We start from the raw sequence: 26,084 nt of genomic DNA, 5'->3' as shown, positions 1-26,084 counted from the left end.
GTTATGATTTTAAATCAAGGCACAAGTGCATTGTAAATCTACTGCTATTATGTAAATCTACTGCTATTACCTGATCCCAGCCAGCTATGTTGGCATAGGCAAGGCATTCTGGGTCAAATGTACATCGCTGCACTTGAATGTAATTTAAATGATTAGTTTATTTTCTACTTCTGATATATTAGAAAAATTTGGTTCATTATTGTGTTACATAACATGCTAACGTTTCAAATTCTTGTAAACAGTTTTGTAGAACACAATAATGGTGTTGCTGAAAAGAAAAGTACTACTATTCATTTTGTAATGAGTTCATTTTTCAAATTCACTAGGCCTAGCTGGTGTTTATGAAAAGAAGCTTGAATTGCGCTAGCAATGGCTTATCCGAAGGATTCTGGATACGGTCGATGACAATTTTTATCATCGGGGACCTCTCCACCACCCCCCCTCCCATTGCCAGGTTGGTCCGGGATGTAATATTATCAGACTGAAACACAGTCCCACCTGAGCTATGCAGTACATAAGAAGGGGTGTTGTCATTAAAATTCTGGAGTCAATAAGCAGAACGATAATTATTTCCATTTTAATCTATTTGGTTCCTCGGGAAAGATCATTTGGCTTCATTATAAACAATGGAAATTTCATTTTAAACTCCCTACTGCTGTTACTTTCTCTTCTAGTAACTCGTTTCTTGCAGGCCTGCAGCATAAATATTTTTGGAGTAACATCTCGTTCACACGTGCGAGGTTACATAACTGTGCCCATATATAAATTATTAGGACAATGAATAGATCTTCGAAACGCTGTAGCAGAAAGCTTCTCTCCGAGAGGCAGGGCTGTTCCTCGCATGGTCATTCGGTAACTTCCATATAACTCAGTCGCTTCGAGTCTTATAAAGCGTCACGCTGCCATACAGGTCAGTACATTTTGATGAGTGAAGAGGGAAAGTCCCCTTCTGCCTTTTCCCAGCATATTGTTTAATACACTAACTGCGCCGCACTGAGGGCGACGCCGCATACGGAGCTCGGACTACATATCCCAGGGTGCAACAGCAGCCAGCGACTTTACGGCATTTGACAGCCAGCCTGGCTGCGGGCGCAGGCGGACTGACCGGCGGCGCTTTGGTTCCTGCGGGCGGCGTTAACTGCGCGTCGCGACGGGAAGCTGAGCGCTCCGAAACCCGGAGGGAGTATTGAGCCGTCCCGGCTGCTGAACTTCAGACGCCTGTGCTTGAAATGGGAAACGGGATTAATAAGGTATTTCGCAAGCTGTCCTTCCGTCGCAGTTCAAGTTTGAAGAACCTTATTTGCCATTCTTTACTTTTCTTTTTAAACCAGTTGCATTATTATTATTATTATTATTATTATTATTATTATTATTATTATTATTATTATTAGTAGTAGTAGTAGTAGTAGTAGTAGTAGTATTGCTGTTGCTACTTGTTAAATATCTCAGCTGCATCTGTCGTGCATGCCTGGACGCAGGGGATCGTTGTGCATGTTTTGTGCAGAGATCCCGTACTTGGGAGAGGGCTGCGCCTGGCCGCTGCATGAGTGCGTTAGTGTGTTAGATGACAGCCACTGCGTGATATAGTAATGTTAATGTCCGTCACAGACTCCCCACACGCTAAATTCGGAGGTGGGCGACCAGTGCACGCCAGTACGGATCTCATTTTCATGGACAAATAAAGCAGGAACACGTTTCTTGTTAAATGCCTTAAGGCTGTTACTCCTAATGCATTCGACGTTAAACAATTCCTCCTGCGCTGGTAGCTGGAAGTTCGCTGGTTGCTACTCAGCTGTTGTTACTTTGCACGTATGATAAGTGCTGGCATCTGAGGACACTGGGACCGTTATTGATCACAAACCATTTAGACTAATGTAGGGCCTTCCCTCTGAGAAGTACCCAGAACCATTACCTCTCATACTGCAATCATCATATTCCTATAGATAAACGTTATCTAATCAAGGGTGTGCATGGGGATTTTTGGTTTGCTTTAATGGCCTCGTATGTCCTAAAAACTTTTGCTCTTCCTCTTGATGTTTGTTTAGTATAGTGTTTTTCTCAGACTATTTAAGCTTATACTCTGTCCACATTGTAGGGATTGCGAAAAAATCAGGCAAATTCTGGTGTCACTAGGCGATGGATTACCTAAGCCTGATGTCATGCTTCAGGCATTCACTTCCTTCTCTGATCTGTTACTTCCTGCTCTGATCTGTTACTTCCTGTATCATGTGTCATGTGTCATGTCTCCCTTTGATGAAGGCACCTCTGCCATCCCCATTTTATCAGTTACCGACTCACCCAACCCTTTTGGTGGGTCAGCCTGGCTGGTCGTAATTAGCATCTTTCGGTTGGGGTGGAGAGATCGTGCGAATCTTAGACGTCTTACCACATCGAGATGCTGGGGTGTGGGCTGGAGAGATGAGGCAAAGAAAAGCTTGATGTTATCTGTTGAGATGTCTCATGCAGCCCTGAGGTAGACGTCAGTGGCCTAGGGAGGGGGTGGGGGGACACCTCTGTTGATGTGAGGTCCTCAGTCAGCTTACTGTATAGGACAGGCTTCCGTGTTGTGCAGATCGTAATGTACTACTGTGACAGAAATGTTTGTCATTAATCATACCTCTTTATCAATGGCACCAGCAATCAGTCGGCTTTAAATACAATAAGCCTTCATAGCCCCCCCGACGCAAGGCCGCCTAATATTTAAAACCCCCTCACCCTTCACTTATGTATTATGTAGTGATATTCCAAGTCAGTGAAGTCTGAGAATAGAATATGATGTCGTTGTTGTTGTTTTTTTTGACCAATCAGCTCTTGACCTGTCGGCTTGCTTATTTTTAGGTGCTGCCTGACCTGTACCTGGGAAATTTTAAAGGTAAGTGACTAATGTCAGACCCCAGGACTGCAGCGGAGACAAAGCAGATCCATTAAAGTAGAAAATGCGGCAGCAGAATGAGGCACAAATCACCCGTGGAAGAGGGTAGTGAAGTCGAGTGCGACGTCCACCGTCGCAGCTTTGACTGAGGCCAGGATAGACTATCGCAGCGATGCATTACAGACGTCATTGCCAGGGCTTTCCATGTGACTGCGTTTGTCAAAGAGAGGGATATCGCAAGAAATATGATCGCATTAGGAGGCGTTGACCTGTGCAGCCTGCTGCAAATTGCATTTACCCACCCCCTCCCTCCTTTCAGATGCCCGGGATAAGGAACAGCTGGCAAAGTACAATATCACACATATTCTGTCCATCCACGACAGCGCCGCCCCGCTGCTGCAGGTAAGGAGGTGCTGTCCGTCAGACATCTTGGAAAATCGGCGTTGCCATCTTTGTGTTCCCGAAACGGTGCTGTAATGCTATTCACGGGTTTTGTTTTTGGCCGACGCCGTCCCGCCTGGGCTGCTGACCCGTGACGCGGGATGCAGGATCAGGTTTCTGTCCCGAGGCGCTTTGTCTGCCGGAGGGCACAGACTGGATCGGCACCGCGGTACTGCGAGACCCACCTCAGATTTCCCAGCGGGCCTCTGTCCTAAAAAGATGCCCTGGGTTATTGTCCACAGTGCATTCACCCAATATCTGTATTTTATCTTAGACGTCAACCGGTTGTTTTGTTGTTATCAGCCTGTATTTACCGTATTTATTGCAATATCAGATGTCGGCAGGTTCTGTATAGAATGTTCTCTGTCACCAAGGAACTCATGGGAGTTTTACTTACACAAAAATGTTCTATGGGCAGAACAAAAACTGATTGGTTTAGAGAGAGAACCAGTCAGATTGTAGAGGAGATGGGTCTAAGCAACTAGCGGAGGCTGGACCAAGACATCTGATTGGTTGGTCCCACCTCCTTTAGTTGCTTGTACCCACCTCCTCTACAATCTGATTGGTTCAGAGAGATAACCAATCAGTTTTTGCTCTGCCCATAGAACATTTTTTGTGTAAGAAACTCTCACGAGCCGCCAAGGAGCCACCTTTATGTGAGTCTTGGGGCTGAGGAGGGCAGGGATCCATCTGATGTGCGGGAAAGGCCGCAGTGGAGCACCTTCCGCTTTGCTGGGTCATCTGACCCACGTTGTCTCCCCACTTGGCTCCATTTGACATGCTTCCTCTCACCTCCTCTGCCTCCACGGAGCCTCGGCGTCCTCTGAAAGGCGAGGAAGGAACGGGGGCGGGGAGAGGCCCGCAAAGAGCGACATCCGCGAGAACATTTTCACGGCTGCCGCGTCAAACATAGTAACGGCGCGTCTCTGTAGCTGAGAAATACCAGCAGAGTCGCGAAGTCGCCGTTATGCCGCTCTGCTGGGATCCATCTGATGTGCGGGAAAGCTTGAGAAGGAACCGGGAGTGCTCTCACGGATCCCGGGTCTGCTTCGATCCGGACGGGAGGACAACACTCCCTCTGAGCCGTGATTTGTTATCTTTCCGTTTCTTTCTCCCCAAAATAAACCTCGTCCGCCCAGCTGGACATCTGTTTTCACTCAGATCATGATGGCTGTTCAAAGATGCCAACGGGGTGCCACGAGGCTGAAGGAGATGCTAATTCTTTTTTTCGCTCACTTGTCTTTGCTGCCCTATGCGACATTATTGATGTCCCGCTCAACGGCGTCACCTGTGGTGCCTTGCAGTCAGGAGCGCCAGATTTCAGCCATCTGACCGCGAGACTATAATTACGCACGGAATAAACCTCGGATCATCATCCAATTGCCGTTTGCAATCCCCAATCAGAAATGCCCCCACCTGTAATTTTAACATTTTTGTTCGAGGCACAGAGTTTGCAGCGGCTGTTTTTATCTAACCTTGTCGCGTGTTTTGGGTATTAAAGGCATTTTAACGTGCTTTTGGGGAGAGGAACCTCACATCACCATACAATTTCCTCTGCTTCACATCTGAAAACTACTGTCATCAGAATAATGACATATAGTCTGTGTTTTATGTTGCCTATTTGTTCATGTCACCATCAACTGAGGTGCATTTCGTTGTGCATAAGGGGGTTGGGGAGCTTAGACGGGCTTTTTTATTCATCCACCCTAAAAATGGAGGCTACAATGACATCATACTTTTCTGCCCACTCGCGCACCATTTTAACCCATGGGCCACGCCCCCCTCATTATGATTTCATGTCAAAAATCCATGTACTAGCCAAGGTAACCTCGCACTACTCTGCGCGTAAAACGTCACCAGTGCGGTTTATGGGCGTGTTGCAGCGCTCAAAAATCTTCTGATGGTTTTATTTTTACCCCTCCGTGGCAGATCTGTTAAGACTGGCGTTGAGGACCCGAACGCAGGCGATGCATCGCCGAGACAGTCCCTGCTTGTGGGTGACCTTTATGGAGTGGAAGTGATGCACAGGATGCATTTAATGTGCCCCCTGCTGCATGGCTTTGGTTAAATGGTGCATTTTGTGTGTCTGTGTGAGACTCGGGGGCCCCTGGCTTTTAGCTGCCTGCATGCTGAAGCTAACAGGATGGATCTTGCTGCCCCTAAATTAACTTAAAGATGCAAGGCGCCCCGTGTGAAAGATGTCACATCAGAGGCGAACAGATGGATATTTGGGCCATTAATTTGCGGATGGACGTCTCTGCACGCTTTGCGTCTGAAACAGCTGCGCGCTTCGGTATATAGAGAAACTCCAGTTGCGCCGTCGTCTCAGTGAAAGCCGCTTGCAGTCGGGCACCGAACTTTTGAGGTATCGTCTTGTAAAACGAGGCCTCCCTTCTGCCCGCAGGAGATGACCTACCTATGCATTCCTGCCTCAGACCTACCAAGCCAAGATCTGTGAGTATCCACAAGACTCCACCATCCACACCAGTTCTGTGCGGGAAACGCTGGCGCTCTGTCAGACTGATCACGGTGGAACCTGCATTTTTTTTTTTTTTGTTCATCAAAATTAAGATATTGAGAGACTTACACGCCAACATGCTAACCACACGCACACGCAGGCACTGCCTTCCTGTTAGGTGGAGGAAGGTTTTTTTTTCTGCTACAGGAAGGAAGTTCATAGCTCTGCTATGCTCCATCACTATTTTTACCTCTGTGGGTCTTGATGCCCCCGAGCAGCCGCTTGCTGGCGTCCGGGCGACGCATTGGAGCGGCACCCAAATGGCCAAACATTACAACAGAGGCTGTTTGGCCAGGCTGCTCTTCCTGATCCAATCAGCTCCTTTCCAGAGGATGATTGACAGCGGTGCTGCCCACTCTCATTTCTCCATCAGCTGGTGGGCGGCGGGAAAAACATGGCATCTCAAAAGTGATCTGCATGGGCACAAAAGTACAATGAAACCACAGTTTAAAAACAGATATGACTTTATTTCTCATCTTTTTAATAGAAGATCGACCAGATCCTTCTGTGACGCATGTGTAGGATGTAGATATTGCAGCCCAGCATCATATTTATAATCAGCGTATGATTTTTCTTCATCTTCAACCAGGACACAGCATTTTAAGGATAGCATCGCATTCATTCATGAGTCCCGCCTGAAGAGAGAGGGATGTCTAGTCCACTGGTGAGTCAGAACCACTGCGCTGTGCACGAGCTACCCACCCGGGGCCGGTCACCCCGCTGTCGGTGTGACGAGCTGTACGCCGACTCCCGGCTCGTCCTGTCTGTGTTTGATTGGCAGGTCCTGGGTCTGTCTGCGCTCCGCTACATGTTGCTGTTTTTTAGGTCTAAGCCTGGTGCTTAAACACGTGCCGGGATCCTTAATCCTCACCGAGAGTTAATAATTCATCTGTCTTCAGAGCAGTGTCCCGCTATGGGATCGCAGAGGGTATTCTGGGTAAACACGAGGCAGGGAAACACCCTGGATAGGATGTCAGTCCATCACTGGGCACACGCGCACACACACACACACACACTCAAACCCCCCTCCCCGTATGTATGGTGTAGCAGTGCTTCCCATAGAATTAAGCCAACTAATCATTATGTTGCTTAATCCAGTGCAGTGTGGATCTGTACCTATTAATCAAGCTGAAGTGTTTCTGTTGGGGCAGTGGGCATTGCCCCCCCCCCCCTCCCTAGGATTGAACCACCAGCCTTTCTAATAAACCAACAGATTAGGTTAGGCGTGCAGAGCGTGTTGCGGTGTTTTGTTTTGTTTTTTTGACCATGTGTGATCTTGCAACATAGAGCAGCTAGCTGTCGAGAGAAGCAGCCGCTTCGCTAGCGCAGTGAGTATTATTAGCAGGGTTCGTGTCATCGGGGTCCGGAGATGGCGAGTGAGGCTGTGAAGGCTCCGGAGTAACGTCATCAGGCTGATTCGCACCCATCCCTCACGTTTTGTCTTCTCGCCGGGGGGGGGGGATCCCACGGCAGCCTGGCAGGCGTGTCCCGCAGTGTCACCCTGGTGGTGGCCTACATCATGACCGTCACCGGGCTGGGATGGCAGGACACCCTCAGCGCCGTGCGGGTCGCTCGCCCCTGCGCCGGCCCCAACGCCGGCTTCCTGCGGCAGCTGGAGGATTTCGAGAGCAGCCAGCTGGCCGACGTAAGTGTGTTCCTTCTGTGGGCCAGATGACGAGTAGCTGAGAAGTCGCCCGAAGTTCCAGTTTCAGAACGAAGAGCGAGTGTTTTCTCCGTCTTCTGCCGGGAATTGAAACTATGACTGTTTTGATCAAGGTATATAAGACGTGATTATTGACTATTATTTAAGATTCAGGTGAAAACTCCACTGATTATACTTAAGAAATGTGTAAGTAGCTTGACACTGCACTCATGTACAATAAGAAGTTATTAAAAGGGTATCAGATAGCGATGAAGTCGCCATACTCTCCTGTGTCCATTGCAGACCATCAGTCCGCTTTTCGTACCAACATATCTGCCACAGGGTCACGCTGAACCTGTCACAGGCAGCGCACTTCCAGAAAAAAGGGTAAAAATGTCTACCTTTGCTTGTCACTGAGACTGTACCCTCAAGGGTCTGCCAATTGTACCCTATAGCTGTAGGTAATTGTACCTTTTAAGGTAGAGAAATGGACTCTGAGGAACATTTCTGTACCATTGATGGTACATTAATACTGTTTGTACCTTTGGGATGTTCCAGAGTCCATTTCTGTACCGTAAACGTACAATTTTAAGGGTACAGCCCCAGGGACAAGCTAAGGTACAAATTCTTACCCTTTTTTTTTTTCCTGAGAGTGAGCAGTGAACAAGGCAGAGGACACTCTGGCTGGGATGCCAGTCCCAGCCGACCCGTTTAAATGAATTTGTGTTTAAATGAGGCCCATGAGGACAAATGAGGACAAAGTCATCCCTGTCTTCCCCCAGTACAGGGCGTGGCTAAAGGGGAAGTACAAGGAGAGCCCGTTTAACGACATGGAGGAGGTCCAGATCCTGCTGTCCGAGAAACTCAAGGCCAATGGAGCCGATGTGGCCCAGCCAGGGCTCCGCACCACCTGACGGGGGGGGTGGGGGCTCACGCCTGGCAGCGAGTCGGCCCACCTGACGTTCACTGTGTTTGGGGCGGCCGCTCTGTTACCCGCTTTCTATCTGTGTCTGATTGGTGCCTGTCAGTCTTGGGGTGCAGTCTGAAGGTTTGCACGAGGGAGGTGGACATTTCTGTGTGCAATAGAGTCAGTGTTGTGTTCCTTTATTCAGAAACTCTCCAAGTCTATGTAAATATGCAAAGTGTGTATAAGTTTTGTTTTTTTAACAATCTAAATGAATAAACACCTTTGTATTGTTGTATATGTAAAATTTTGGTAATTTCTATTAAGGAATTTCATTTTGTAATGCAAAAGAAGTTTGTTTTTTTTCCCAAAATTTTCAAAAGGGCAGTTAAGTTTCAAATAATAAAGTTTAAGCTGTCTACTTAAAACTTTTTAGAATGTTCTAGAGCGTTTTGTTGTTTGAAAGCAGGAAGAGACTAAACATTTCTAAACGGAAAATAAAATACATGTGTATATTAATGGCAGAACGGTGGTTTCTTTGGTGCAAATTTTCAGTTGATTCTAGGGTTTGTTATAGAGACATAAAACAAAACTTTGAACTAAAATAAGAAACAAATATCTACTGAGTCGTTTTTTCCAGTAGATATGGATTATGGTGCACCTGGAAATAAAAACATGATTTACTCCAGGTAATTACTTCATTGCACAAAACATGTCAACAGCCAAAAAGCCCATTAAAGTAATAAAAAGAGACCCAAAGTATTCAAATAGCCAGTCCATGAAGTCTTCATTTTGTATATTATAGTTGGTATAGTGATTTTTTTCTTTCCTTTTCTGTATTTGAATGAGAATGGGGCATTTTTGTAAGAACACATCTTTACCCGTATTTTAAATCCGTTGTCATGACGTAACGTGTCCTGACATCCTGTCTTGTCTTCCCAAAGCCGCCGTAAGTATCGCAACTTAACTTTTTTGTGTGATCCTTTAATTCGATCATTCTGATCTTATGGACATGAAGCAGGTAAAGTATACAAGTTTGCCAGTGTTCTGCTGTTGGTTCCAACAAAAACGACTGCGTGTCGTTGAGACATTGTAGTCCACAGCCATTATTTAGTACGTTAATGATTTTTAGCGCTTCAGGCGTCCGTGCGTAATTATCTGCTGCACGATTCTTTTATAGTTGTTAAATAATGCCACCTTGGTACAGCCTTTTATTCGAAAAGTTTGTTGTTTCTGAAAATACTTTTCAAACATGCCTAATAAAACGATGCTATTCAAGATATATCAAAACTTCTTAGTATGTAGGCCTGTGCATTGCGTAAATCTTCATTTTTCTAGTCTCTAATAATCACGATATGTTTATCTGATACAAATGACAACAGCGATGTGAACGTAAATCATAGTTTACATTATTTCTTATGGAGGTCTGGCATTGAGCATTTTATAATCATAAGGTACCGAGTTAGGGTACGATGATGACCTGCACCCAGAAGGTGGCAATCATCGCTAGATGGCTACAGTATGGGAGCGAAATCAGCACCGTACTGTATAGTTACTCATGCGACCCGGGTACCATCCACCCTGACTTATTACAATGAATGGTTTAACTTGCTGCCGCCAGATAGAAGTCACATAAAGCGTTTCATATTTATTTCCAAAATATACTAGGCTCTGATACACCAAACTGGGATGAGCGATTCTGCTATAATCCATAAACTATTTTGGCTCAATATATTAACAATAGACGTGAAGAAGGATGCACGGAGATGAGTATTATTTCAGCTAAGTCGTGTTTGTTTTTTCCTTTTTTCTTCTGTAGGGAAAGAATTGTTCCACTGTCCGCGGATTTTATGTGCCGATGGTGAGGGATTTCCCTGCTGTTTACTGTAGGTTCAGGTCAGATGAATTTCTGAGTAGCGGCTTCCACTTAAACTCCTCCCAGTTGTTATTTAAGAATCAAGTTCCTCGTTCTTAGCACTTGTCAGGTCGATCTGAGCGTTAATAGGGTCGTAATTTCTCCAAGGTAAGATACGCCTGGTCTTGATCTTCACTAATAAGCTGCTATAAACAGATGTGAGTGTTATTTTCTATGGAACAATGCAAAATGAGGTAACTTTATCAAATAATTGACTGATTATTTTCTTTTCAATTGGATATTTAAAATTCGCAAGTTTTGCAGATTGGAACATTTTTATTAAATCAGAGAATCTATACACGTAGTTTTCACCGGCGTATTATAATTGTTATTATTTTCTGTATTGGGATCGATCTCTATGACTTTTTTGCATTTTAAATGATAACGTCTGTTTCCAGCGTAACTAAGCAGTGGCTGTTTATAAGACTAATACCGGACGATGCTTAAGATTGTAAAAAGCATTTAGTCGATTGTTTATTGCACAAGAAGTAAGAAACTTTGTAGGACTGCTTGCCTTGTCCGGCTTGTGTATTTTTTGCTTAGACTGACCGATCTAACAGGTGCTCATATGAAAATGTCTCGTCCATCACCCGCCAATGTGTCTATTCTGTTGCATGCATTTTGACAGAAATGAACTTAGAGAGTGACTGCAACATGTCAGTCAGTTGTGGCAATGGAAAACTTAGGCAGTGGCTGATCGATCAGATTGACAGCGGAAAATACCCCGGATTGGTGTGGGAGAATGACGACAAAACCATTTTCAGAATACCTTGGAAGCACGCTGGCAAACAGGACTATAACCGGGACGAGGATGCGGCGCTTTTCAAGGTAAATTACCGTGGAAACTGCTCCCATCGGAAGTTTCATTGCTCTTCTCTAAACGTTTATGTGTAGTGTAGTATATTATAGTATGATATCTAGTAATATATATATACATATATATATATATATGTAGATGTAGACTAAATAATGGAGCTTTGTCGTTTAACACGTTATATAACACTATGGGACCAGTTTAAGATTTATACAGTATCAGGCAGCATCAATAGATGACCTGAAATGCCCTGTCGGTATCTTCAGTGTACCGGCAAAATGAATAACGGTGTATTCTGCATTAGCGTTGCGGAGCAGGCTGACAAGTCGGCGGATTTCAGCAATGAGAATTAGAACCGGGACCTCATTTGTATTCTCGTTTGCAGGCTTGGGCGCTGTTTAAGGGCAAATTCAGGGAAGGGCTCGATAAACCGGACCCCCCGACGTGGAAAACTAGACTCCGGTGTGCGCTGAACAAAAGCAATGACTTCGACGAACTGGTAGAGAGGAGTCAGCTGGATATATCTGACCCATACAAAGTTTACAGAATCATCCCAGAAGGAGCCAAAAGGGGTGCGCTCATTATTATTATTGTTGTTCTTGTTAAGTGACAAATGTTTAGTTTAAGTGCATTATGGGGGATTTGAGAGGTTGTGTCAGGGGGGCTTTGTTTGGGTTTAATAGAGTTCATTTTTATAGTAGTGCCTTACTCTAAGCAATGCACTGAAAGTTTCAAGATAACATCTACCCCATATAGACCCACTAAGACAGCAAGCAAGACGGTGCATGTAGCATGCATGGGTGCCTGAGCCTCATGCCCAGCGCCGTCGCAAATGTCCTTCATATCGACGCCGAACATATTTAGTAGCTCGTTTTGACCTTGCTGAAGAAGCAGGAAATGCAGAGGAAACCAAGGCATCTGCTGCGTGCTGAAAGGCGTCGTTTGGAGGTTCTCACTCGCTCAGGAGCGAATTAAAACGCTGACAGAGACGCGTTATAAACGCGTGCCCACAGAACAGCATCTTAGCGTTGTTTATTTATCGTAACGTATCGGTTATGATTTTTCACTGGTCGCCTCCGAGTTTGACAGCTTGTATGTTTACTTCAGGGGCCAAGCAGATGAGCACAGAGGAGCCCACCAGCCACATGGAACAGCTGGGATACCCCATGCCGGTCCCCTATGCCATGCAAACTCAGGTGACTGCTAACGTCACCGTCACGAAAAGCAGCACGTCCGGAGAGGGGCGGGGGGTGTTCGGCGGGTGTCACGGCAACTCGCTGTGGCCAGGGTGGGTGGGGGTGGTCTGTCGGAGTTTTCAGAAGCCGCAAGGCGGTGAGAGCACTGACAAAAGAGCTTGGTCTTCTGCCCTCACTCGACCTAACCCATTAGTTGTAGCAGTAGAATGCTCTGGTATGAATGATAATCTATCAGTGTTATAGATCAGTGTTATAGATGAATGGATAGGGGGGAGTGAGTCTTTACTAGGGGGGGGCTGATGGCAAACTATTGATAAATGATTTAAGCCAATAAATAAATACACATTTATTTGGATGGTTAAATTACATTAAAGCCGCCCCAAAATAAAAAATAGGCCTTACGACGCCCCGGATGCCTCTGTATCCCTCCACCGTGTATATATAAGGTTCATAGCGGATGTTCTTCCTTCTGCGATAGACATTTTCCTGATTTTCCTCCGGTTCTCCTCCCTCCAGGTGCCAAATTATATGGTGGGACCCGAGAGACGGGATTGGAGGAGCTACGTTCCAGAACAGCATCACCACAGCGATTTGCCCTATGGCCACTACCCATCGCGCACCCTATCCTGGCAGGCCCCGCCCTGCGACAATGGTAGGTGTCCCTATAGGCGGACATGACAACCAAGGCCGAATTCCCATGTGCTGTCTCCGAGGGACAGCTGTGGCCGTACTTCTTCAAATAGGCCCACGGCTGTTCCCTCCCGGACGATGAAAGGGCACCATTGATGCCCAGCCGCGTCCGCCATGGCTGGAGCGCAAGAGGCTCAAAGCCCAATTGACACCACTGTCCGTGATTAAGGAACAAGTGGAGAGAGAAGGCAGTTGATGATAGATATCAGTGACTCATGTGTGCCTGGGACAAGCAGGCCTTGAATCATTGATGAAAACGTTCTTTGTGGTTGGAGGGGATTTTTTTAAACAAACCTTTATTTGATGTTCTAAAGAAATATTATTTTTGCAGACAGCGCGTTTAGCTAAGGCTGTTGACTTCCTCCGCTGACTTTCTCCCCCGCGCCTATTCACAGGCTACCAGATCACTGGATCCTTTTATTCCTGCTCCCCGGTGGATTCCCAGTCTCCTGCCTTTCCTCTGGATCCTAGCCGATCCGCAGAGACCCTGGCATTCTCTGGTAAAGAGATATACTGACCACACACACACAGAAGACACACACAAAAACACGACCAAGACAATCAAACACTCTCTAAACCCGCCTTGCAGTGCCTGCTGTATAATAATGTCCGATTTCCTTGCTTTGTTCATTAAAGGTGCTGTAAACTTTGGTAAAATGTTGATATTGATATAATGTTGTCTTACATTTGTACTCATCTGAACATGTTGCTAGATTTCAGTTAACTCAATACAGGAGAGACCAAACGTAGGTCTTAATGCAGTATTATGTTTTTTTGCATATTTTTGTTTTTTTGTGTTTTTTTTAACTATGGTGGTTGTTGACTCTGGATGAGAAAATGTATGTAATGCCAAATGGGTACCCACAAGGAGAACGCCTGTAAATTGCACTTAGTCTGAGATCCCTGTGCTGCTCTGTACCGTGCCACATCTGATTTGCTTTGCATGAATTGTATTGTTTTGCTTTTTTTCTGTGCAAACTTTCAGTAAAGATGAATGTGTTTAGGGCATTGAATCATATCTGTGTATAGTGCTTGAAAGGTTTGTGTTTTTTTGACTGTAACTGCTCCTCTGTGGAATACGTTTTGTGTAATTGTTAATGAAAAAAATGAAAAAATGAAAAAAAAAATACCATAATGTGTTTTCCATTTTAATAATATTAAAATGCCCTATTAAGTAACAATATGTGTGTTTGCGTGTACTTTTTTCCCCCTATAGTTTATTTTAAAATACTCTTGAAGTACCCTGACACTGTGAGTATTGTATATTGAGTTTAGTAAATAATTCTCACCGCGCTCTGTCCTGTTTTTATTGTTCTGGCAAGTTGATGGAGAAATAACAGAAAACAAGGTAGAAATGGTTGAATTTTAAGGCTGAGCAAATGCAGAAAACACTCAGGAATACGAATGAATAAAGTGGAGATGCTTTAGCATGTGGGACTGTTTATCGTGAGCCTGTTCTCTCCGCGTTATTCGGCAGGATGGCTGGCTGATGACCCCAGTAAGGAGTACCATCATTGCCTCATCTTGCTCCATCTGTGTGCATTGCCCCCTGCAGACTGCCGGCTGCACATCTGCCTGTACTACCGAAAGACCCTGGTGAAGGAGGTGACCACCGTCAACCCCCAGGGCTGCAGAATCTCATCCGGCCCCGAGGACAGGCAGGGCGGCAGTGTCGAGCAGGTGCTCTTCCCCTTTCCGTATCCCCAGTCGCAGTGCCGGGGCACGGAGCGGCTGTCCGTCACGCTGGAGCGCGGCGTGCTGCTGTGGTTGGCTCCCGACGGCCTGTACGGCAAGCGCCTCTGCCAGAGCGGCATCTACTGGGAGGGGCCGTCGGCCCCCTTCGCTGACCAGCCCAACAAGCTGGAGAAGGAGCAGACCTGCAAGCTGTTTGACACACAGAGATTCCTGGCAGGTATGTGACCATGTCCTATTTACACATACCAACCTTCACTGCCTTTAAAAACCATCATGAATCACATACAGTAACCTTTAAAACTTCAAAATGTCAGCCACGTTTCTTAGAAGCCTGGCGGACCACCGCTTCATTACCCAAATCGGATGGTGGGAGGTTCATTGGCGGCACCGATATATTCGGGTAATCCTCAGAAAACCCGGAAAGGCCCCGCGTCTCCAGACTTTCGGCAAAACCACTCTGTAGTTCAGTACACTGGAAAAAAGAGTAACCCCCCCCCCCCCCCCCAAAACCAGTGGCTTTTCAGTGAAGCGGCGAGAAACAGCCCCCACCCACCATATCTCGGATTACAATATCTCATGCTCAGTTCTCACAAAATAATAGCTAAGTCATTGATTATCGCCACGCAAATATCTCATCCCCACAGAGCCCAAGCACTGTCCGTACTATTGTCAGTGCATTACAAATGTCCTTCAATAGTCTTATTAGGTTCTCGCTCTGTTAGAAGTTGTTGTGTAGCTCCTGCTCCAATCCTGCTTACACTTGTACCTGTGCATTCACTGAAAGCTCAGCCAAGCTGCACTAATGCCAAGTTGACTCCTTGACTGCATGTATGTTTGCTGTTTGCAACGTGTTATTTGCCTGGCTTGTACATCGCTTTGGACAAAAGCACTTGGTAAATATGTATGACGTAAATGTAAAGAAGTGCGATTTCGTCAACCGCTACAGGCCTCTCTTAGTGTTGGTTACATCTGCTCGGGTTCAAAGCCTTCTGGTCCACACGTGTGGCATTGTGAAACCTTAAGGGACCATCTTATTGATCCGGGCATTCTTACTGACAGAGCTCCAGGGTTACGTCCATCACAGCCGCCCCATGCCCAAGTTCCGTGTACTGCTGAGTTTCGGGGACGAATACCCGGACCCACAGAAGCAGATGAAGATGATCACAGCTCAGGTAAAGCTCCTCATCCCTCACTTTCACTACGTCCACCACATGCTGCAGTATCCGGAGCTACTGACTATATGTCCTCATGAGATTAACAGACAGCAAAAAAAAAAACCCTGATTGCACAGTTACAGATAATCACATTGTGAAGGACTTACAGTATGTTTATTTATAGCTGCTGGTTTCAGGTCAGCGGCGTTAATTTTGTGATTACCGGAACACTGTTTTCTCTATAGTTACTTTAAATCCGCCCCCTACAGCTGCACGTGATCTGTTGACGTCGCACGCAAGCACGGTCTAGTGATGATCTGTGGTGGCTCGCCACAGCGTCTAACAAAGCAGCAGTGCTTCACAATGGTGGCAGTTGTTTGCACCGATGCTGCATGCAGTTTCCAGCCTCAGACAACAGTGCCACCTTTGTGCGCCGCTTCCCTGATTCGCGGCCGAATTTTATTTATTTTCACACTGGTGGTGATGCACTTAAGGATGCTCTGGAACGACCGCGCTGCTAACGCTTTGCAGTTACGTGGAAAAGGGTCCTATAGAAAGGAAGACATTGTCACCTCTACTTTCTGTTCTGCATTTTTTAGGTTGTGGAACAGGTTATGAATTTTATTTTACGTTTTTTCCAAATAATAGGGCGTTTAGTCCAGTACTCCACCCTGACGCTGACTTCCTGACCTGGGGGGTAGCAGTGGCTACTGCGAGTGATTGTTAAGAGGGTCGTGAATGGATTTAGTCTCTAGCCTTGTGATTAACCCCCCACACGCCATCCCCCCCCATTGCAGATCTTGCACCTCGACAGGGATTCAGTTCAGTCAGCTATAGCGAGATCATAATGATTAAGTATCTTGTGAGTATCTCTAGTCTGGCCCAAGTTTGGCGTTTAGGGCTGAGTTCAACCTCCGTCGCTACTCTCCTCAGGTGGAGCCTGCGTTTGCCAAACAGCTGGTCAGCTTCACACAGCACCCCGATGTCCATTACGCCCCCGGGTATGAACTTCTGCAGCATGGGGCAGCCACCTCGGAGGAGAGAGTCGCACGCCACTCCGGCATACAGGAGTGAGGCCCTTGGCCTAGGACCCATGACAGCCACCCCAACGGACCTACCTGGCAGATAGACGGCAGGGGCAGCCTAAGAGAAGATGCATAATGAGGCTCTAGTCTTTGCCATACTTCTCGTCGCTCACGTGGACACCGGGGAGTCAGACGCTCGAGCCAGTCGAACTAAGAAAACTCGGTCTCTTCTCCTGCTGTTTCTCCTCCTGAGTCTCGGGAACATGCTTGTTCCACATGATGGATTTTTCTTTGGGGGTCTTGGAGCTGCCGGGGGCCTTCGAGACTGTGAGAGTCATGCTGGTTTCACAAAGTGCGTCTTAATTATCTCTTGATTTATAGCTGGGATGCATCTTGGGGCACCGTCCTAACTGGGCCAGGTCTTCAGCAGGGCAGAGAAACCCACGAGTCTCTGCTTCCCCCTGAAGAGCACGGCCTCAAATGTTTTCAAATGGAGTCATTACAGTTTTTCTTGATTGCTTTGGCACATTTCATGAAACGTACTTAACATAAGAGCATTTCTCAATGCATACAACACAACACCATGGTTTAGTTGCAAAAGTCTGTAACTCACCCAAAACAATTAAAACATGTCCCAAACACAAATAATTCCACCAATTAATTAGTCAGTGTCAATGCTTAGATATATTGTTAAAATGTCAGTGTAAGTAAGCTCCAGGAAGCTGAATGATAGTCGGTTCCCACTTTCTCATTGTCGCTGACTGATCATTTTTCTTTAGCAAACTGATACTTATTCATGTCAAAGACACCAGTTTCAACACTGCAAGGCTCTACATTACAGTATGCGAAGTTCACTGGCGAGAGAAAGCACTCGCATGCACATGGAACTTCTTCAGATCCCAAGACACAGTACAATAGCAAACATAAAAGTCACACAGCACTGTATAACACAAAAACAGCAACATGGCAATAGAAGAACAACAAAGGGGCAACAAAATCATGTACTGTGGGAACCAAAAACACATTAATGTCACTGCAATTTATGGAATATATTTTTAAATCATTTTGAAAGCTTGGTTGACTGTTTTGCATGTGGTGACTAACACAATGATCACATACATATAGTTTTGGGTGCAATTCTATTAAAGTGGGAAACTACATAATCTATTTTGACCAACAAGACTAAAGCGACTGACAATTGTGTCAAATGATGACAATTAATACGTATTAAAACATTTGGAAATTTGTGTGAATCAATGAGAAATGATGTCCTGCTGTCTGTAAGTGACATTATGGTGTAGGGATTACACTTGTTGCTTCGCAAATGTTAATTGTCAATTTGAGAAATGCTCCAAAGCAATTGAGAAAAACTGCAATACCAGGTTTGGATCTGGGTGCGAAGACGTAGTCTGTGTTTAAGGATGTAGTACCAAAGTGAGGGCATTGTATTCATTGTACTAACCTGAACGTTTGTTAAATTTTTTATTTTACCAAAAAAGAATGACAACGTTCCGCATTTATTTACTGAAGTCTTTGCACTTGAACTGAAATGTGTTATTTCGTTTAGGTCTGCTAGCAGCGTAAAATTGACTATTTGAAGTCACTGTGATCATTTCATGCATATAATGCGATTTAAACTGCAAATTTCGTTGCTGGTCTCTAGCATTAATGTGGCTTCATGTGTTGCGGAGAATGGATGAAGGATGCAGACATGGAGGCAGAGGTTTCAGTGCCTAGCTGGACTCAGGCAAGTCACCGCTCTCTTTCCCGACACGCTGATCCTCGTGAAAACCTGTTCACGCTAAGAGTGCAGCCCTCTTACTCAGACTGAGTTTGCTGAGGCGGCTTCAGGTGTGGAATTATTAATTTGCTTATTACACTTCTTACATATCGACCCTGACACGTTGCCTGAAACGGCGCCAGAACGAGTAAGACGGTAACCAAAACAGCAGCGCAGAAAATCCTTGCTTTTGCAGCACAACTAAGCTTGATAGTAACAGCACTGAGACTGATATTGCTGGCAAACTGCAGTGAAATGCAGTTGCAAAGAAGTTGGGAAGCTGGAATCTTCAAAGAAGGCGATAACTATCATTGAAATCATGACACGGAAACTGCTAGAACTCTGCGGTAGGGGGATTACGAGGCCGTCATCTTACACACAAAATCTCGACAGTTAGTGGAGGTACACGTTCCACTGTTATTTCTTTAGCGCTTGTGTAAGTGTGGTTAAGGTGAAGGCAGGAGACACCACAGTGGTAAGAGTGATGTAGAGGAACTGCCCTGCAAAAACAGGGGGGGACCTCAAGTGGCATGAAACAGGAAGTCATTTACAGGTGCACAGGAAGTCACCCCCCAAGGAAAAACACACACACTCATGTATATTATAGAAGCACTATAGCAATTCTGAGTACTGCAGTGCTTTTTCGGCACTTGAAAAACTGGAGCGGAACGAATATCTTTCGCAAAAGGCCTTTTTGTATATATGCAAGATAAAAATACTAAAAGTGTAACTTGTCCTGTCATCAATCTCTGTTCAGTCATTTTAGTGTTTGCGTTGAAACACTGAAAGCTGTGACCTTGGGTATGTCTCTTTGTGTTGGTTTCATGTATGTAATTATTTAAGAGCAATATATTAATCTGTCAGCGTTTCAGAGGAACGGCCCTCCAAAATCATGAAAGTCCTACATTATGTATTAATAATATACAGCCATAAAGCACAACGATAAAACAGTTGTGCACATCGTTAACACTATTAGGATACAGGGGAATGACCAAGAAATCATTTGCATACACACATAAGATGACATTCAGGTTAGTATACTGGAAACATTGTAGTCATATATGAATAAATTATGTGAGGCTAGAAGGGGAAATGGAAAGATAATCCCCTTTAAATTTAAAGCTGAGACTTTGTGAGAAATCTGTATATATTAAGAAGTTTAAGAAAAAAGGAATTTTAGTCAAAATTTTACTGTGGTCGCAGAGCGCGTTTGTCTGTGGTTGTTCAGAGATATTTTGGAGACTGGCTATAATTCATTTGCGGTTTGTGTTTTTGTGTGTAAACACAGGAAATAAGGTTCAGTCAAGATGGTGATGTTTAAAAGAAAAATAGACGTAGCGTAAAGACCAAGTTTCCAGGTCGTCATCACGGATGAAGGCAATGTATCATGTTTTCCATGAAGAACAAAACACAGGTTTTCTTTATCATTTTCACTGTTTTCAGAGTTTAACAAATAGAGGTCTCATTCGTCATAACTCAGGTGCCGCGTATTTTAACAATTCAGAGAGGGAGACCGAGGAGCAGTTCTGATATTTACATATTCTAAACGAATATTTAAATGACAAGGAGTTCATTGTGTCTTGTTGTTTTAAAAGTCAGTGGTTCAAACTAAATACACATATACAGTACAGACGCTCCTCTACTTATGAATGAGTTACGTTCTGAATGGCCGTTTGTAACTTGAAATGTTTGTAAGTCGTTATTCAACATCATTTTAAGGGTATCCACAAGTACAAAGCACTAGGATGCTGGGAGTACGCACGCTACGCTGCTGCGCGGCGGGAGTAGCAGTCAGAAGGCGTACTAGACGGAATTGGCGTGCAGGAAAAAAAATTGATGAACACAATTTGGACTTACAGTCCTCTTCGTTCGTATGTCTCAAAGTTCGTAAGTTGAAAGTTCGTAAGTAGAGGAGCGTCTGCAAAAACACTAAATAAACAATATGCTCAATAAACAATATGCCCACTACATATTGATAGTTATGCATGTTTGAGTGTGAATGTATTTCGCTTAGTACATAACAACAAGGTCTAAGTTACTGAAAGAGGCGAGTGTTTGAGGGTAATACTGTAGTCATAAAACATCCAGCCACAGCGAGTTGTAGGTGTATGACTAAACTGGTATAGGGTATGTAGGGTACACAGCAGGCCATCTTTTTTATACCCAAGAGAATTTGTAAGTCATGTCAGAGAAAGGAATTGGACATAGCTTTGTGGACAGGAGGTCCACCCCCAATAAGGGCATCGTAAGCTGGGAGATGTGTTGGGATGAGATGAAGGTGGTGGGCTCTTTCACCACCAGTTTTTCAAGGCATTGTGGTCTTTATCAACGCACTGGGTCTTCACAACACAAAACTGAGAACCACCTTCCCAAAAATAACTTAAAACAAACCTAATAATCAAAGTTTACCAGGAACCACTGGGCGAAACAGCGGTTTGTTCTACAGAGTGATTTAGTAAGTATTAGTTCTTATTTGGGTATGTGTCTGTGTGCCACTTTTTTCAAAAAAGTCCAAAACCCGACAGAGAGACTCCAGAAAAACCCCTGCATAGCTTTTGTTATTGCAGAAAAAAAAACCTACTTATATCTGAATACCATTTTCTCAATGAAATTTGTGGGCGAAGGTGCTGCTAATTTTAGAATAAAAACAGTCTGCTTTATGAAAGAGAAAAACAAGAGACAAGAGCACCGTTTCCTTTCATTTATGACTGTTTAGGAAACAGATTTTTCTCGTTGCCCTCATCCTGTGGCGCTGTGGTTGAGATTCACGCGAAGAGCCAAAAAAACGTCCACAGGGTCTTCAGGATGTAGTTCAGGACAAACTATGACTTATATTTTAATTGATTTTTGAACAATTTAATTCAGACTTTACGTGAAATGGTTACAGAGGCTGTGCTGTCACAATAGCTTGATAATAAAGGCACTTATATCCTTTTAAGCCAAATCGAAGTCATTTATGGAGACCATGACGAAACATAGAATTGAAATTGCACTTTACTTTGACACAACCCCTTCCTCCCATGATAAGCTTCACTTTTTTGCTTTTTACTCAGCAAAAATTGGCCTCAAAGCATTAGGGTATCTAATATATTTATTACCGAATTAATGCACAGGTCCTTGTACTTGAGGATGCCTTGAAAAATCATCTATAAGACAGTTTAAGGCAACATTTCCTAAGTCAATGGGATGGAGGCATGAGGCACTGAGACGTTACTATGTGTTGCCAGGCAGCCTAAGTCTCTGTCACCCATCACCATTCTCCACATTTCTTGGGTCAGGCTGCCACCGCTACTGTACCATAGGTAGGCCACATTTTGTGGAGCATCTTCTATGTCAATCCAAACGTTACCCAAAGCATATCATCGCTTCCTCCTTTCTTGGCTCCCCTTGGATGTGGCGTCACCGCGGTGACCGGGAGTCGGCACCGTCTGCCATGCCACCTCCGTGATGTCACCTTAAGATACCGGCAGGGCATGAAGCTGCACAGCATTTGTTGGCCATCCTGCCTTGGTGTGTGGAACCAAAACACAGAATGCTGGTGCGCAATTTGAAACACTCTTCCCTAAGATGAACGGTAAAGTTAAAAATGACCTAGAAAAGGATACAATTCTGTACTTCTCTCGGTGAACTGAAAATTATAGTGTGCGTAAATAGTAATTTTTTAGTTTCAATGTGTGCTAACACCCAAAACCTATTGTTTAGTAATCATGTTAGAAAGGAATGTACACTGTATGCAGCTGACTATGAAGACAGATGTTGAAATGACAGTCCCAGGCATTCCTCTCAACACATCGTGAGTGTCCTAGAAACAATCTTCTCCAAGCACAGATTCCTGACATCCATCTTGTTGAGGTGTGGCCTCTGGTAAATGCTAGGGGGAGACACCTCGAGTCATTTCCAAAAAGACCCTATACTCATAACCAAACACAGCAACTTGCTCTTCATGCATGCTAACCATTGGCGAGAGGGTGGAGTGCTCACCGGCTTTGATGCCGAAAAGGTCTGCGGCATCCGCAGCCCTTACGATCCATTCGCTACTCATGGCATACAGCACGGCTCAGTTTTCAGACTCATGCGTGCTCTCTGATCAGCGGGCCTGATTAGAACGACGCTTAGCTAGTGTGAGATTTATGCATCGCATCTGCGTTTATTTATTTGTCAGATGTCCTTTGTACAAAGTAAGATCTATCTGAGGCAGCTGTCATAGAGCCAGCTTAGAAACAAGTGCAATTTGTTTATGAGAAAAGAAGCTACATGACCATTGGCTAAAACATGATGGCATAGATGTTATGATGTCATTATGTTATGATGTCATTATGTTATGATGTCATTAAGTAGGCAGACCCAGAGGCGACAATATCTGGGGTGTTTCTCAATAGGCGCACTCGACTGTACTTGTGTTCCCGCGTACCCGTTTTACGTCATCTTCCATTGCCAGCGACCAGTTCCAATACTCAAGAACAGAAGTATGTAGGATGGTTAAAATCCCTGGATGCCGTTCTTGCCCTGCCATGAATATCAAGGATAACTCGGTGGCATCCTCAGCAAATGAGACCAATCCCATGATTCATTGCACTCCAAGCTCATTCTGGGGAGGCAGGTTAGCAAGACCGGTCTTGCGGAGACCACAAGTACGACCTTGGTGTTCTTGGTATTGAGAAACACTACTGCTTTTTTGGCAATATGGCACCACCAGAAGAAGGTCCCAACTCCTACATTCCCCTGAGCCACATGCTGCAGCTACATGCTCAAAATTCCTGGGAAAAAAAACAACTGATAAGACAAAATTAATTTAAATAAAGATCAGAGGTGGCATATTTCAATCATCCATTGTCTGGGCTGTAGGACTTCCTGTCTTGACTCGTATATATACTGAAACATCCAGAAAAAAAGTGCTTGTGTAACTAATCGATTGATGAGCGATTCCTGCAAGAAATGTCACTGATCCATTCATTGGTTTTTTTCCTTTCAGCTTGTAATATGATGTTTAGCTAAGAAACCAGTTTCCACAGTGTCCGCCTTGTGGGTAACGGTTTACAGGAGGACTAAACACAAGCAGTATGGACAGGACCCACCACATTGTCCTACATCAGTGACTGCTGCTCCATTTCTGCTGTAATTCGTGCCCCACAAAGGACACGACAAAGAGCACCCACAGCTAACCTGCAGAATGAAAAAATGAAAAAACTTCATGGCCTGTTGAGGGTAGAAGAGAAAGAAGAAGGAGACCAGCTTGGATGGCGCTGTCCACAGGCAACTGGAAAGTGTTGCAACTCGCAGGTGTCTCCGACACGACCCCCATGCGCAGTGCATTTCCACTTCTCCTATTCTCGATTCTTTCCCTGCCTGTAAACCGGTACTCACCAACAAAGCGGAAAATGCCCGTGCTAAAATAGGCAAATGGAACAAAAAGTAAATTGTAATAAATCTCTACCTGATCGCAGCCATTAAGCTGGACAGGGCCTTCACCGAGTATGATTATTCGGAGGTTCTAGAACATCGCATCGTACGACTAGGGCCACGAATGGGAACGCGACAAGCCAACGCTGCTACATAGCCCAGGGGATGCTGACTTAGCTGGTATTTTCGGGCTCCTCTGCAGTCTCACAGCAGCACAGGTTATGCAGAGTCCTCAGAGACATGTCAAACACTGACTCATCCGTGTCGCCGAGCCCATCAAGAAAACCCAGGCACTTTAGTCATCTCACAACCCTGCCTGGAAGGAACACATGCTTACAAGAAGAGGACCTGACTGTCTAACTGTCCAGAAAATAGAGCATTGAGATCAAACATTAAAATCAAAACTCACACCGGCACAAAATTGTGATATATTTAAAACAAGTTACTCCTGCTAAATGATTTTATCATATAGTCAGCACTACAAATTCATTTTAATCAATATTATTTCAGCTCCATGTTTCGCTAGAACACCAGTGATTTGGCAACTTGAAACTGACTTGATGACATCTTAATAAATTATAGTAAAAATTTACTATTATAATTTTTTATAATATAATTAACATTATTATTTAATAATAATTTATTAATAATATTAAAAGGTACTCCGTACAGGCAGCCACATGGGAATCATTAAAAGAGACAGAAGGATTTAAAAAGAGATTTGATAGGGGTTCACATTTTTGGGACAAGATTCACACCACTTTTTCAGTCTTAGGGACTGTAGATGTAAATGCCCTTAAAATTACCTTTTTTGCAATATTCATCTACCTCCAGTCTGGACCTGGTTTTAAAATAGCACAGTTTACGGTCAAAAGGTGCTAGTCTGACGTCAAGACCAAATTTCGTTTCCCTGTTGACACACAATTAGGTATCATGTGAGATTCCTGGGTGAGGGAGAAGGCAGTGACCCCAAACGGATTTCAGAGGTTTTCCTGGGAAAGGACAAGACAGGCCATAGAAGGCAACAGTATTCAGCAGCAACAGCCCAAAGCCACCATTGAAAATGACAGCAGCCAGACAGAAAGTTGAAAAACATCACGAGCAACTGTCCTCCGTAAGGAGATGTGCATCTGTGCCTTGAACTGTGGCAAAACTGCGCCATTAAACAGTAATGAAGGGTATTTGTCTGTCTGCCTTTGGAAGTTTGTGCGTAGAACCAACTGCCCTTGCACCAGATCTACAAATCACGGTGGTACAAGCACTGGGTCCTGCATATAGTGTGTCCCTCAAACCTTATTTCAGGTTCTCCGGAGTGTCTGTCCACATCTCGTGCACCTGACATCGCCTTGTGTCAATTAACCAAACCCAGCTCAGGTCAGTGGTTTCTCACTATTAGGAGAACTTTCTGCAAGTATTTTTAAACGCAAAGTCAGAACGAAACTTTTACCTATGAGGAAGGAGAAATGGTCCCTACAAACCGCACAGAGAATGTAGACCTGTGTATGGATCACTCCATGGAGTGATCGGTGCAGCGTCACCATGGCAACATCACCACTTACGTAAAACTGCCCCGTAGAAAGGAACCATGCAGATATTAAAACATACAAAATACACATGAAAATATCTTCACAAACACTCATCTACAAAGGGTGATTACTTCTTTTCTTGCAATCAAATATATGGAAGATTATGGATTAGGTACGATTATTGTTTCTGGAAATATTGCCTTCAAAGTCCGCACATTTTCTTAACAGACTTTTATAACTGTATAGAAACATCAACCATGTGTTCCTGCTTTAAACAAAGGAAATCTTTTAAATTGCAATTTATTACAAACCCTTTGCCAAAACATTTTTTATTATGTCATGATTGCGTATTTGGAACTACATTAAACAGTAAAAGTTTTGCTACCTGATTACGTAATATTACATCTCATAGCATCATCCGAAAAGATAAAAATTCCACTTTTTGGACAAAAATGAAAAAATAGGTAATTTAATATATTTATTTTGAGTTTACTGTAAAATTTATAAGCACA

At 44.4% G+C, this 26,084-nt stretch overlaps 2 protein-coding genes across 4 annotated transcripts; both read left to right on the top strand.

Moving 5' to 3' along the window:
* The first annotated feature begins 781 nt into the window (after window positions 1-781).
* Window positions 782-8,896, top strand: LOC111845917 (dual specificity protein phosphatase 22-B-like). 3 transcript variants are annotated; one of them, XM_023815643.2, is made up of 8 exons: window positions 782-1,250; window positions 2,839-2,872; window positions 3,192-3,274; window positions 5,243-5,306; window positions 5,718-5,767; window positions 6,421-6,495; window positions 7,305-7,476; window positions 8,261-8,896. In XM_023815643.2, the coding sequence occupies exons 3-8, from the start codon at window positions 3,192-3,194 to the stop codon at window positions 8,297-8,299; spliced, it is 483 nt and encodes a 160-aa protein (XP_023671411.1). In that variant the 5' UTR covers window positions 782-1,250; window positions 2,839-2,872; the 3' UTR covers window positions 8,300-8,896. The 3 variants fall into 3 exon arrangements, with proteins under 3 accessions (XP_023671411.1, XP_023671409.1, XP_023671410.1); XM_023815641.2 differs by having other exon boundaries at window positions 789-1,250; window positions 8,256-8,896; XM_023815642.2 differs by lacking the exon at window positions 5,243-5,306 and having other exon boundaries at window positions 794-1,250; window positions 8,256-8,896.
* Window positions 8,897-9,031: 135 nt separating this feature from the next.
* LOC111845915 (interferon regulatory factor 4-like) lies at window positions 9,032-19,376 on the top strand. The gene is made up of 10 exons (XM_072711215.1): window positions 9,032-9,326; window positions 10,197-10,238; window positions 10,921-11,120; window positions 11,492-11,678; window positions 12,214-12,302; window positions 12,819-12,954; window positions 13,388-13,492; window positions 14,548-14,904; window positions 15,747-15,859; window positions 16,775-19,376. The coding sequence occupies exons 3-10, from the start codon at window positions 10,923-10,925 to the stop codon at window positions 16,913-16,915; spliced, it is 1,326 nt and encodes a 441-aa protein (XP_072567316.1). The 5' UTR covers window positions 9,032-9,326; window positions 10,197-10,238; window positions 10,921-10,922; the 3' UTR covers window positions 16,916-19,376.
* Window positions 19,377-26,084: the final 6,708 nt, after the last annotated feature.

The sequence above is a fragment of the Paramormyrops kingsleyae genome, chromosome 4 (genome assembly GCF_048594095.1).
Source record: "Paramormyrops kingsleyae isolate MSU_618 chromosome 4, PKINGS_0.4, whole genome shotgun sequence".
Classification (NCBI taxonomy): Eukaryota; Metazoa; Chordata; class Actinopteri; order Osteoglossiformes; family Mormyridae; genus Paramormyrops; species Paramormyrops kingsleyae.
The sequence above is the reverse complement of the archived record's forward strand: the minus strand, read 5'-3'. Positions and strand labels throughout refer to the sequence as shown.

What these genes read in the sequence shown, in the direction of transcription:
- LOC111845915 (XM_072711215.1), top strand. Translation starts at nt 10,923, where the DNA reads ATGAACTTAGAGAGTGACTGCAACATGTCAGTCAGTTGTGGCAATGGA. An exon ending in AGGATGCGGCGCTTTTCAAG is followed by an intron (nt 11,121 to 11,491) that starts GTAAATTACCGT and finishes TCTCGTTTGCAG; the next exon opens with GCTTGGGCGCTGTTTAAGGG. An exon ending in CCTATGCCATGCAAACTCAG is followed by an intron (nt 12,303 to 12,818) that starts GTGACTGCTAAC and finishes TCCTCCCTCCAG; the next exon opens with GTGCCAAATTATATGGTGGG.
- LOC111845917 (XM_023815641.2), top strand. Translation starts at nt 3,192, where the DNA reads ATGCCCGGGATAAGGAACAGCTGGCAAAGTACAATATCACACATATTC. An exon ending in GAGGGATGTCTAGTCCACTG is followed by an intron (nt 6,496 to 7,304) that starts GTGAGTCAGAAC and finishes ATCCCACGGCAG; the next exon opens with CCTGGCAGGCGTGTCCCGCA. An exon ending in AGAGCAGCCAGCTGGCCGAC is followed by an intron (nt 7,477 to 8,255) that starts GTAAGTGTGTTC and finishes GTCTTCCCCCAG; the next exon opens with TACAGGGCGTGGCTAAAGGG.